At 41.7% G+C, this 14,102-nt stretch overlaps 1 protein-coding gene and 1 long non-coding RNA gene across 2 annotated transcripts in view; both read right to left on the reverse strand.

The window, feature by feature from the left end:
- The window catches only part of SMG8 (SMG8 nonsense mediated mRNA decay factor), a 30,875-nt gene that overhangs the window by 12,740 nt on the left and 4,033 nt on the right, over positions 1-14,102 (reverse strand). The window contains exon 3 of the mRNA XM_073574267.1: positions 5,771-6,652. Within this exon, the coding sequence (XP_073430368.1) occupies positions 5,771-6,652 (882 nt within the window). The remainder of the gene's footprint in view (positions 1-5,770; positions 6,653-14,102) is intronic.
- LOC141088270 (uncharacterized) lies at positions 4,861-5,757 on the reverse strand. The gene is made up of 2 exons (XR_012231877.1): positions 5,417-5,757; positions 4,861-5,323 (listed from the first exon to the last, which is right to left on the reverse strand). It is a non-coding gene; the product is annotated as an uncharacterized lncRNA (long non-coding RNA).

The following is a 14,102-nucleotide window of genomic DNA, read 5'->3' on the forward strand; positions in this document are numbered from 1 at the left end:
CCAGTAATGCCTTGCGGCACGGTCCAGTGATGACGTGGTCTCGCGAGATCGCTATAGCAATGCGACACTACGTCATCACAGGTCTCGCAAGGCATTACTGGGAACGCTGTGCCCCGGGAATGCAGCGCGGGACGCCGGAAGGTGAATATACACCGATTTTTTTAATTTTTTTTTAGCATTTTAACATTCTATCTTTTACTATTGATGCCGCATAGGCGGCCTCAATAGTAAAAACCTGGTCACACTTGTCAAACACTATGTTTGACGAGTGTGACCAACCTGTCAATCACTTTCCAAGCGATGCTTGAAATAGCTTGGAAAGTGCTTGAATATCGCACACGAAAATCGCGGTGAAATCGCACGGAAAAAAACGCGCGATTTCTGGGAAGGAGTCCGGTTTTTGGTGTGCGTTTTAACACGCACCGTGGGCACATAGCCTTATTGTTTAGATGTCTTTAATTCAAATATTTATTTAGTGAGAGAATAAATATTGATTTATTTATTTTTTTAAAAATATTTTTACAATTATTTAATTTTTTTTAAATTTCATTCTATGTTTTACACTTTGTCCCACTATAGGACACTCATTTTGTGCAGGCTGATCACTTCTATAACATGCATATCTACATGCTATAGAAGCTGTCAGCGCAGCATGTACATTTGTGGCCAAAAGTATTGACACCCCTGCAATTCTGTCAGATAATACTCAGTTTCTTCCTGAAAATGATTGCAAACACAAATTCTTTGGTATTATTATCTTCATTTAATTTGTCTTATATGAAAAAACACAAAAGAAAATGAAGCAAAAAGCAAAACATTGATCATTTCACACAAAACTCCAAAAATGGGCCAGACAAAAGTATTGGCACCCTCAGCCTAATACTTGGTTGCACAACCTTTAGCTAAAATAACTGCGACCAACCGCTTCCGGTAACCATCAGTGAGTTTCTTACAATGCTCTGCTGGAATTTTAGACCATTCTTCTTTGGCAAACTGCTCCAGGTCCCTGATATTTGAAGGGTGCCTTCTTCAAACTGCCATTTTTAGATCTCTCCACAGGTGTTCTATGGGATTCAGGTCTGGACTCATTGCTGGCCACCTTAGAAGTCTCCAGTGCTTTCTCTCAAACCATATTCTAGTGCTTTTTGAAGTGTGTTTTGGGTCATTGTCCTGCTGGAAGACCCATGACCCCTGAGGGAGACCCAGCTTTCTCACACTGGGCCCTACATTATGCTGCAAAATTTGTTGGTAGTCTTCAGACTTCATAATGCCATGCACACGGTCAAGCAGTCCAGTGCCAGAGGCAGCAAAGCAACCCCAAAACATCAGGGAACCTCCGCCATGTTTGACTGTAGGGACCGTGTTCTTTTCTTTGAATGACTTTTTTTCTCCTGTAAACTCTATGTTGATGCCTTTGCCCAAAAAGCTGTACTTTTGTCTCATCTGACCAGAGAACATTCTTCCAAAACGTTTTAGGCTTTTTCAGGTAAGTTTTGGCAAACTCCAGCCTGGCTTTTTTATGTCTCGGGGTAAGAAGTGGGGTCTTCCTGAGTCTCCTACCATACAGTCCCTTTTCATTCAGACGCTGACGGATAGTACGGGTTGACACTGTTGTACCCTCGGACTGCAGGGCAGCTTGAACTTGTTTGGATGTTAGTCGAGGTTCTTTATCCAACATCCACACAACCTTGCGTTGAAATCTCTTGTCAATTTTTCTTTTCCGTCCACATCTAGGGAGGTTAGCCACAGTGCCATGGGCTTTAAACTTCTTGATGACACTGCGCACGGTAGACACAGGAACATTCAGGTCTTTGGAGATGGACGTGTAGCCTTGAGATTGCTCATGCTACCTCACAATTTGGTTTCTCAAGTCCTCAGACAGTTCTTTGGTCTTCTTTCTTTTCTCCATGCTCAATGTGGTACACACAAGGACACAGGACAGAGGTTGAGTCAACTTTAATACATGTCAACTGGCTGCAAGTGTGATTTAGTTATTGCAACACCTGTTAGGTGCCACAGGTAAGTTACAGGTGCTGTTAATTACACAAATTAGAGAAGCATCACATGATTTTTCGAACAGTGCCAATACTTTTGTCCACCCTCTTTTTTATGTTTGGTGTTGAATTATATCCAATTTGGCTTTAGGGCAATTCTTTTTGTGTTTTTCCATTTAAGACAAATTAAATGAAGATAATAATACCAAAGAATGTGTCTGCAATCATTTTCAGGAAGAAACTGAGTATTATCTGACAGAATCGCAGGGGTGTCAATACTTTTGGCCACAACTGTATTTTACACTGACCTGAGAGACTTCCTGATCATCACTGCGCATGACAGGAAGTCTCTCAGCTCTGGAGACCTGGATGTCGTCATGACATCGGGTCTCCATGGCAGCGATCGGGACACAGCGGGGTCTCTGATCCAAAGGCAGAGGGGCTGTCAGGCCTTGTGCCGGCTCCGGAACACTGCAATCATATTAAAGTGCCGGGTGCAGTCTGTGAACGCTCCTGGCACTTAGCTGTGAGAATCAGCTGACACCCAGCTGCGCTTCCCCCCGTGAGCGCAGCCAATCACTAATGACGTACTATCCCCATCCATGGGCAGTAAGTACCAGGGCACATGGATGAAATGGTACATCCACTGTCAGAATGGGGTTAAAATTCAATAACGGGGGATCAAAAGATCGTATCTGCGCCAAAATTATATACAGTCATATGTTAAAGTTTGGGCACCCCTATTAATGTTAACCTTTTTTCTTTATAACAATTTTGGTTTTTGCAACAGCTATTTCAGTTTCACATATCTAATAACTGATGGACTCGGTTATATTTCTGGATTCAAATGAGGTTTATTGTACTAACAGAAAATGTGCAATCTGCATTTAAACAAAATTTGACCGGTGCAAAAGTATGGGCACCTCAACATAAAAGTGACACTAATATTTCGTAGATCCTCCTTTTGCAAAAATAACAGCCTCTAGTCGCTTCCTGTAGCTATTAATGAGTTCCTGGATCCTGGATGAAGGTATTTGTGACCATTCCTGTTTACAAAAGAATTCCAGTTCAGTTAAGTTTGATGGTCGCTGAGCATGGACAGCCCGCTTCAAATCATCCCACAGATGTTCAATGATATTCAGGTCTGGGGACTGGGATGGCCATTCCAGAACATTGTAATTGTTCCTCTGCATGAATGCCTGAGTAGATTTGGAGCAGTGTTTTGGATCATTGTCTTGCTGAAATATCCATCCCCTGCGTAACTTCAACTTCGTCACTGATTCTTGCACATTATTGTCAAGAATCTGCTGATACTGAGTTCAATCCATGCGACCCTCAACTTTAACAAGATTCCCACTGCCGGCATTGGCCACACAGCCCCAAAGCATGATGGAACCTCCACCAAATTTTACAGTGGGTAGCAAGTGTTTTCTTGGAATGCTGTGTTTTTTAGCCTCCATGCATAACGCCTTTTTGTATGACCAAACAACTCAATCTTTGTTTCATCAGTCCACAGGACCTTCTTCCAAAATGTAACTGGCTTGTCCAAATGTGCTTTTGCATACCTCAGGCGACTCTGTGGCGTGCTTGCAGAAACGGCTTCTTTCGCATCACTCTCCCATACAGCTTCTCCTTGTGCAAAGTGCGCTGTATTGTTGACCGATGCACAGTGACACCATCTGCAGCAAGATGATGCTGCAGGTCTTTGGAGGTGGTCTGTGGATTGTCCTTGACTGTGCTCACCATTCTTCTCTGCCTTTCTGATATTTTTCTTGGCCTGCCACTTCTGGGCTTAACAAGAACTGTACCTGTGTTCTTCCATTTCCTTACTATGTTCCTCACAGTGGAAACTGACAGGTTAAATCTCTGAGAAAACTTTTTGTATCCTTCCCCTGAAAAGCTATGTTGAATAATCTTTGTTTTCAGATCATTTGAGAGTTGTTTTGAGGAGCCCATGATGCCACTTTTCATAGGAGAATCAAATAGGAGAACTACTTGCAAGTGGCCACCTTAAATACCTTTTCTCATGATTTGATACACCTGGCTATGAAGTTCAAAGCTCAATGAGGTTACAAAACCAATTTAGTGCTTCAGGAAGTCAGTAAAAAGTAGTTAGGAGTGTTCAAATTAAGAAAATGATAAGGGTGCCCATACTTTTGCACCAGTCAAATTTTGTTTAAATGCATATTGCACATTTTCTGTTAGTACAATAAACCTCATTTGAATCCAGAAATATAACCGAGTCCATCAGTTATTAGATATATGAAACTGAAATAGCTGTTGCAAAAACCAAAACTGATATAAAGAAAAAAGGGTAACATTAATAGGGGTGCCCAAACTTTAACATATGACTGTAAGTAAAAATGTCAGCTCGGCATGCAAAAAAATAAGCCCTTGCCCAATCCGAGATCACGAAAAATGGAGACGCTACAGGTATCAGAAAATGGCGCAATTTTTTTTTTTTAAACAAAGTTTGGAATTTTTTTTTAACCACTTGGATAAAAAAGAACCTAGACATGTTTGGGGTCTATGAACTTGTAATGACCTGGAGAATCATAACAGATGGTCAGTTTTAGCATTCAGTGAACCTAGTAAGAAAAAAAAAAAAAGTGTGGGATTGCACTTTTTTTTGCAATTTCACTGCATGTGGAATTTTTTCCCGTTTTCTAGCACACGACATGGCAAAACCAATGGTGTCATTAAAAAGTACAACTCGCCCCCCCCCATGGCCACATTGATGGAAAAATAAAGTTATGGCTCTGGTAAGAAGGGGGACGAAAACGCAAAACCGAAAATACCTCCGGTCGTGAAGGGGTTAAATAATATTGGTCAGAGTGCTAACCAAGAAAAAAAAAATTGGATACCATTCCTGAAATAAGGGGTCCTTTTACTGTAAAATAATAGCTCTACATAGACAAAGCTAAGGGTGAAATGGCCAAACCACACAAATAAGAGGGTGCTAGAAGTTACTTCATATTACTTAGATGTTATCAGTAGAAGCAGCAACTGCTGTGAATAGTAGAACATGGAATAAAGCAAGACAGAAAATTATATTAGGGCAAATGTGCTTAAACTTGGGAATAGGTCGGCTTAGCAGTAAAGGATAAAAGCAATGAGTCATGTAAATCAATTAACAGGATCCTACTACAGAGCAAGAGAGAATAAAGTTAAGCTGGAGTCACACATAGCGACTCACCAGCAATCCCGACAACAATATCAACGTGTCAGGATCGTTGGTAAGTCGCTATGTGATCGCTGGTGAGCTGTCAAACAGACAGCTTCACCAGCGATCAGCACAACGACGCCGAGCGCCCGGCGTCGCTGTGTACCTTAGTTACCAGCGCACTGATGCAGGGAGCTGGTAACTAAGGTACACATCAGGTATCTAAGGGACGTGCGTCCCTTAGATACCCGATGTGTACCTTAGTTACCAGCTGATCGCTGGTCTCCCGCCTGTCACACGCAGCGATGCGTGCTGGCCAGCGGTAGACCAGCGACCAAAAATATGTCCAGGGCTTTCCTACAACTATCAGCGATACCGGCAGGGAGGCTGGTCACTGATCGCTGTCACACACAGCGATCTCGCTGGTGAGATCGCTGTTGTGTCACAAAACTTGTGACTCAGCAGCGATCTCGCTAGCGAGATCGCTATGTGTGACGGGGCCCTTAGACTTTATTCAAATGGCTGTACCCAAATCCCAACATAATACATCTCCCACCTTCTAATCTCACTTGCAATTAAGTGCTCTAAAAGAAAGCCATATTTGGGACCTTACCTGAGGTGTCATTATAATTTGTAAAGGAGCATCAGGAACAACAACGAACAGTCTCATGAGCTGAGCATAATGAGGTTTAAGTCCTCGTCCTTGGGATGGCGACAACATGTACAGAGGCATGTCAGTGTTGAGGGCTTTAACTGCTGATTCCTTCGGTCCATTGCCTAGAACTTTCATCATTTTATCCGGCCCTGAGCACATGTACCTACGTCCCCGTGAATCCTCATACTCAAAACCAACAAATGCTCTTGCAATATCATCCCTCCTACGACCTCTTCCGATTGCTGCTCCACTTCTTTTCCCAGGTATAGACTTATTTGGAGCTGGCCAAGAATTGCTGTCCAGGTCCCCTTCATCTTCTGGCTTTGTACGAATGACAATGTCCCAAGGCATGAGATAATTGGTTCCTGGAATAAATCCAAGGTGATCTAACCCCGTGTGGAAGTTATAAGATTTAGCAGGACCTAGTTTTACTAGTGACCAACTTGAAAATTTAGGAAGAAGGCCTTTTGGACAGTTTGAATGCATCATACCAGGCAGATATTCAACAGTGGATGCTTGACGGTCCACTAAAGTGGGTCTTTTTTCACCTTTTTCTTCTGCTGCCTGCCCTGGAGGTTCAGCATTATCTCCTGCTGCTTGGGGGTCAGCTGGGTATGTTCCAAGGCTATCAGTGGACTGGCCCAGACTGAGTGCAAGGCTCAGACTCGTACTTTCACCCTGTGTTTGAGGTTCCTTGTCTTTCATCTTCTCCCCTTCAACATCTCCTTCTTGAGAAGTGCAAGGTGCCTCATTCTTTGCCGGAGCAGGGTCTGGTGTGCTTGGCTCAAATACTGGAAAATGAATATGTTCCAGTTTTCCACAGCATTTCTCTTCAAGCATCTGTGAAATATTACAAAAAGAGTGAAAACATTATGCAAACTAACTGAATATTGATGCTACTTTTTGAACAGTTCTTTTTTACGATTGTCATTAATCATGACCTAAACATCCATTGAAAATGTTGCTTTTCCATGTCACTTGTCAGTGAGTGTTACTTCCAGCCCCCACGCACTGCGTGACCGTTTTACTCTACGTAAGTGTGTCTGTGGGTGGAAGAATAAAGCTAGACACGCTGTGAATGCAAGTCCCTCCGAGCACTTGCACAGTAGTATAAATGAATACAATCTCAAAACACAACCAATGTTAACCCTTATTCATACACCATCTTTAATGGCATCCATCACTGTCTAGCACTTTGCAATTATGAAGACTGAGACAGAACTTTGTTATGTAGATTAAATTACAAGTATTAAACAAAAAAGAAACTCAATTTTATTTTACATTATTATTGACAATTTTTAACTACTGTATTTTTCGGACTATAAGACACTTTTTTTTTTTTTAAACAAACACTCTTGATAGAAAGTGTGCACACCATATAGTCTAGAGCAGTGGTTCCCAAACTCCAGTCCTCGCAGACCCCAACAGGTCATGTTTTCAGGATTTCCATAGTGTTACACATGTGAGAGAATTCCTGATGCCTTGATGATACTTCCATCAAATGTGAAATACTAAGGAAATCCTGAAAACATGACCTGTTGGGGTCCGTGAGGACTGGAGTTTGGGAACCACTGGTCTAGAGGCAGCTTCCTGTAGTGGAGAATGCTGACACTGTGCCTATCCTGATGACCGAGAGCTGCAGTCTCTCCTGTCTGACACCGATCTATGTGATCGATGCAGAACAGGAGAGGAAGCTTCCGGGACTAAACAGAGGCTGCAGGAGCTGAGCAGCAGCAGGACACTCTGCACCAGTAACTCCATGGCCTTCCAGGTCATGTGACTGAATTAATCGTGGAAGTTTCTGCAAATGCTCTGCTGCACCCGCTGTGCAGGTCCCGATCAGGAACTACAGGATGTGCCAATGTGGCTATATATGCACATGTAGCAAGCTGTGCGTTGTGTATGTATGCATGTGTGCTGTGTGTATAACGCTGCAGGGATACACCATGGCCACTTTCGCACATTCAGTATTTGGTCAGTATTTTACCTCAGTATCTGTAAGCCAAAACCAGGAGAGGGTGATAAATACAGAAGTGGTGACATGTTTCTATTATACTTATTTTTTTTATCCATGTCATACTCCCTGGCTCTAAGAAAGTTTATATAAAATAAAATAATATATATACAGTGGGTCCGGAAAGTATTCAGTCCCCTTTAAATTTTTCATTCTTTGTTTCATTGCAGCCATTTGATTAATGAGAAAAAAAATGAACTTTTTTGAATTTATGTACACTGCATCCCATCTTAACTGAAAAAATACAGTCATCCACAACACATTAAATGGGCATTGCCAAGATCACAGTATGTACGAATTGATAGGATAGTTTTGATCCCCATTACCAAAAATATCAGATTAAAATTAATGGAAGCACGGTTTCTTTGTAGAGTTTATCCTACACAAATACTTAGACCAGCAATCCCTCTTTACCTAAAGAGAAAGGACAGCGATTAGCCTTTGTTAGCACATTTCATTCGTTTAGTCGTCTTATTAATCGATGTATTCTTAGGCATTGGGACATACTTAAAGATTCATATCCCAATACCCCGGAGTTTCTGTCCAGACCCATTATGTGCTTCAAAAGACCTAATAACATTAAGAATTTTTTAGTAAGGGCTAATGTTGGCTCTGGTAAAAAAGAATTTATCCAACGAACACTAACTGCATCTCGTAATGGTACGTTTCCTTGTTTAGGGTGTCTACAATGTTCCAATGTAACTAAAGGTAATTTTTTCACACATCCCCGAACAGGACAGCGCTATCCTATCAACGGATATTTCACATGTGAGTCTTCTTACGTAGTTTATTTTATTAAATGTCCTTGCGGTCTCGGATATGTTGGGGAGACCACCCAACATATTCGCGACCGCATCTCTCAACACAAGTCCACCATTAGATGTGGACTTACTTTATTGCCCATACCAGCCCATTTCCTATCATGCGGCCATTCGGTTGCTCAGTTGAGATACCAAGTGATAGATCAGGTGTCATTGTCTAGAAGGAGTGGTGACAGGATAAAGAGGTTAAAGGAGCGTGAATCATTTTGGATTCATATTTTGCAGACCCTAACACCATTAGGGCTTAATAGAGAATATGAGATTTGTCATTAGTGGAATTAGATAATCTTTTAAGGTAAGATTTATCTACAATGCACCAAATAATATTGGGGCGATTCTGATATAGGGTTTCCCTCCTCCTTTGCTATTAGTCAGTCCAACTATGTTTTATTGTGATGTTTCAATATTATGCTTTATTTCTAAGAGTCTTAATTTGACCTATGGTACACAACGTGTTTGTTGTCGTTAATTTTTTATAGTGATTGTGTCCCTTTTTTTCCCCTTTTAGATTACATAATAGTCACTCAGCAGGTATATGTTTCTCCCTCTATTTTGGGTCTTATTTCTTACATTTTTTATACAAGTGATAATGTTTCTTTTTATGTGCTTGTTAGTAATCATGGATATGTGGAACCATTATCCTATTAATTATTCCTAATTCATATGTGGTGTCACTATCCTATTATTCTTAATTCATTGTGCATATTCTTTTGGTTTGATTCTAATATATTTCCCCCTTCCTTTTAGCACTCCGCCAACAAGTATTGATCCACAGATTTCTTCAGCCTCTTCCCTGTAGTACACTTGCGTGATTTAGCCTCCAGCACACTGACTGCACTTCGGGATATGATTCGGCACTTTCCGTGGGCTCTCTGAGATACACGCCTCCTTCACTTCGGAGATTACTTCGGCACTTTCCGTCGACTATCAAGGATATACGCCTCCTTTACGCCGGAGAATATGGGAAGCAAGGTGTACCACAGTCCGCGCTGCTGAGTCCACAAAATCACCTGGGATGCAAGATGTTGTAACAAAGTACTTCTTTATTCCTTCCTACGTGTTTCGGCGCCCTTCCTGGCACCTTCCTCAGGGATAGGTGCCAGGAAGGGCGCCGAAACACGTAGGAAGGAATAAAGAAGTACTTTGTTACAACATCTTGCATCCCAGGTGATTTTGTGGACTCAGCAGCGCGGACTGTGGTACACCTTGCTTCCCATATTCTCTGGTAGTTTTTCCACATTGGAGTGGTCGGTGGAGGTCCTGCAGCAGCTGATACTGTGTTATGTCTTCAAGCCAGTTGTGGGTCACACAACTGGAATAGGTGAGTGGAACTGCATTACACCACTCACATCGTAGTGTCACTAGTGATAGGGCACTATTGCGCCTCTTGTTCCCCCACCCTTTTTGTATCCTTTACGCCGGAGACTACCTCGGCACTTTCCGACATTATAGAGCAGCGCATGCGAAGAACATCTTAATGAACGCTGACGTTTACCCTGGAAATGCCTCCGTCGCACGGATACATAAAGGGTGCCTTGTGTACTTGGCGGTTACAGAGCGTATTCCTTCTTGCACAAGCTCCTGTCAGCATGCAACATTGACACTCTCCTTTGGTATGTTTACCCCGTGGATTTTGGGTGATTTTCATTTAAAACTGATAAGTATTATTTGTTTGATTGCGTTATCACTATTTTTTTTGTGTTACTGATTGCATTTTTTCTCTTTGCCATAAGGTGGCGCTCGTATATAAGTTTTTTTTGAACATTGTTTGAAATCCTGACCTTACAATTTAGGACCCAACCTGTTACAGGTATCTGAATATATTATTTTGGGTGTCTTCAGTTATATATTTATCTCTTTATGGATTCCAGTGGATCGCAGAGTAATGAATTGGTTATTTGAGATCCTTGAGGGGGATGTGTACTGCCTCAGATGTATTATATATTAATATCTTATTATATATATCAATATCCTATTGTTATGCGGTTAGCTTGTCATGTCCTTATAACTGAAATGTAGTACTATGAGAAACTATGTAATGGCACATTATATGGACCTATTTGATATTCTTTTGTGGAAAGATTTTTTTTTACTTTATTATTGTAAATTTCTGTTATTTCAGATAAATCTTAATAAAGGCTAGAGAGCCGAAACATTGATATATATTTTTTTGTCTGTATTTCATGTTTTGGTCCTGTTGTGAAGCATTGAAAAATAAGAAATAAAAAAGGAATTTTCTTTGAAATCATTCATATTTGAGTGCCGAGGTTGTTTTTCTAATGGTTTGCATTTTTTACCTCAGAGCACCTACATTCTAAAGCAGTGAGCACCCCATAATCTATATAATTGAAAAAAATACAGAAATGTAGAAATGCTTGCAAATTAAAAAAGAAAAACTGATATCACATGGTCATAAGTATTCAGACCTTTTGCTCAGTATTTAGTAGAAGCACCCTTTTCAGCTAGTACAGCCATGAGTCTTCTTGGGAATGATGTCAAGTTTTTCACACCAGGATTTGGGGATCCTCCGCCATTCTTCCTTGCAGAGCCTCTCCAGTTCCGTCAGGTTGAGTGGTGAACGTTGGTGGACAGCCATTTTCAGGTCTATCCAGAGATGCTCTATTGGGTTTAGGTCAGGGCTCTGGCTGAGAATGTCAAGAATGGTCACAGAGTTGTTCTGAAGCCACTCCTTTGTTATTTTAGCTGTGTGCTTAGGGCCATTGTCTTGTTGGAAGGTGAACCTTCAGCCAAGTCTGAGGTCCAGAGCACTGTGGAATAGTTTTCATCCAGGATATCTCTGTACTTGGCCGCATTCATGTTTCCTTCAATGGCAACCAGTCGTCCTGTCCCTGTAGGTGAAAAACACCCCTATAGCATGATGCTGCCAAAACCATGTTTCACTGTTGGGATTGTATTGGGCAGGTAATGAGCAGTGCCTAGTTTTCTCCACACATTCCGCTTAGAATCATCGCCAAAAACTTCTTAGTCTCATCAGACCAGAGAATCTTATTTCTCATAGTCTGGGAGTCCTTCATGTGTTTTTCTGCAAACTCTATGCAGGCTTTCATATGTCTGGCACTGAGGAGAAGCTTCTGTCGGGCCACTCTGCCATATTTTGTGGAACTTTCTCCTATTTCCCTACTGCATCTGTGGAGCTCAGCCACAGTGATCTTGGGGTTCTTTTTTACCTTTCTCACAAAGGCTCTTCTCCCACGATTACTCAGTTTGGCTGGACGGCCAGGTCTGGGAAGACTTCTGGTGGTCTCAAACATCTTCCATTTAAGGATTATGGAGGCCACTGTGCTCTTAGGAACCTTGAGTACTGCAGAAATTCTTTTGTAACCTTGGCCAGAGCTGTGCCTTGCCACAATTCTGTCTCTGAGCTCCGTGGCCAGATCCTTTGACCTCATGATTCTCATTTGGTCTGACATGCACTGTGATCTGTGAGGTCTTATAGACAGGTGTGTGTCTTTTACAAATCAAGTCCTATCAGTTTAATTAAACACAGCTGGATTGCAATGAAGGAGTAGAACCATCTCTAGGAGGATCACAAGGAAATGGACACCATGTGACTTAAATATGAGTGTCTGAGCAAAGGGTCTGAATACTTATTACCATGTGATTTCAGTTTTTCTTTTTAATAAATTTGCAAAAATGTCTACATTTCTGTTTTTTTCAGTCAAGATGGGGTCCAGAGTGTATATTAATGAGAAAAAAAATGAACTTTTTTGCATTTACCAAATGGCTGCAATGAAACAAAGGATGAAACATTTAAAGGGGTCTGAATACTTTCCATAACCACTGTACCAGAGTCTGTAATACCCTATAGAACTAAAAAGTGATCACCTGTATATTCAGTTTGTGAATTCTGTTTAAGGCATACAAATTAACTTGTCCATTCAAATACTTATTGTTTAGACCATCATGCAGTTTTCGTTCAAGTCAGCTGAATGTTTGCAGTGAAAGGATTAGTAAAAGAATAAATAAGCTAAGGCCAAGTGCACATGTTCAGTATTTGGTCAGTATTTTACCTCAGTATTTGTGAGCCAAAACCAGGAGTGGGTGATAAATACAGAAGTGGTGATGTGTTTCTATTATACTTTTCCTCTGATTGCTCCACTCCTGGTTTTGGCTTACAAACAGGGAGGTAAAATACTGACCAAATACTGAACGTTGCCTAACTGTCATGATCCCAGTGCAGGTTTTTGAGCTGCACGTCAGGGGTTAATGTCTGGAGCTCAGTGCAGGTTTTGTCCTGCACACCTGGGGTTAATGATTGTAGCCTCTTTCTGGTTCTAGGAGAGCTTCTTAAACCCCTGGGAAGCTCCAACCCTTGCCAGTTATACTTTTGCCGAGTGTGCTGACCTCTGTGTGCCTGTTCGTTGTAAGGCTGTGTGCACACGATGCAGATATCCAGCGGATCCCCAGTGGATTTTACCGCGCAGAAACATTGCATATCCGCATTGTGATGTACAGTAGCATGTAAATCAATGAAAAAATAAAACCGCTGTGCAGATGCTGCGGATTTTTCCACGCGGTTACTTCTTTTGTGCGGTTTTCCACCTCAGTCTCCAAATCCGCAGGGGGAAAACCGCAGTGGAAAACCGCATTAAAAATGGAAGAAATCCGCAGGAAAAATGCAGGTCATTTGACCTGCGGATTTCTTCACTTCTGCGCGGAAAAATCCGCAGGGCAAAAAAGTACGTGTGCACTCAGCCTTCTAGCTTGTTTATATGGTTCTGATCCGGTTCTGTTTCCCGTTGTGAGTTTGCCTGTTGATTCTGTACTGCGCTACCATCTCTGTGTATGACTCCTTGCCTGTGATCTGACTACTCTCTGCTCGCCCCTCTTGTACCTTGCAGCTATCTCTGTGTATGACTCATTAGCTACGTCCTGACTATCTTCCCTGTCTATGCCCCTTGGTAACTTTGTCTCGCAGTTACCCTGTTAGGAGTTCTCTTGCAGCTCCTAGCTCTCTGGAGTTTAGGCCACGCCCCTAGCAGTCACATGCTACAGGTCCTGTTGTTCTGAAGTACGCATCTACTCGGCTGCTGCCCGCTCCACAGGTATCTTTGAGCACAGTTCGCTTTACTCAGGACACGCGCACTGGCTCAGTGAGCAAGTTCAGTGCGGTGTTCCTGACACTAACAATAGGTTTGTTACCTACCTATTCTACCCCAATACAATAAAATTTGTGATAATGACCCCTCCACTTAACACAGCCAGGGAAGTTTTAATTCATAGGAAAAAGTGTTTTTCTTATTTTCTGCTGTCTAAACCTGGGCTGCATCTTATGGTCAGAAAAATACGGTATATAAAACCTAAAAGATATTGTCCTGTTTTGGTACTATGCAAAAAGCCAATTTTTGTTGCAAAAAATGTGAAAACATCACATTACCTTTAGAAAATGTTTTGAAAAAAATTAAGTTTTGATGTGGACTTTTAGGAACCAATA

This window comes from Dendrobates tinctorius, unplaced genomic scaffold (genome assembly GCF_039654945.1).
Source record: "Dendrobates tinctorius isolate UK_male_01 unplaced genomic scaffold, ASM3965494v1 ptg000007l, whole genome shotgun sequence".
NCBI classification, from domain to species: domain Eukaryota; kingdom Metazoa; phylum Chordata; class Amphibia; order Anura; family Dendrobatidae; genus Dendrobates; species Dendrobates tinctorius.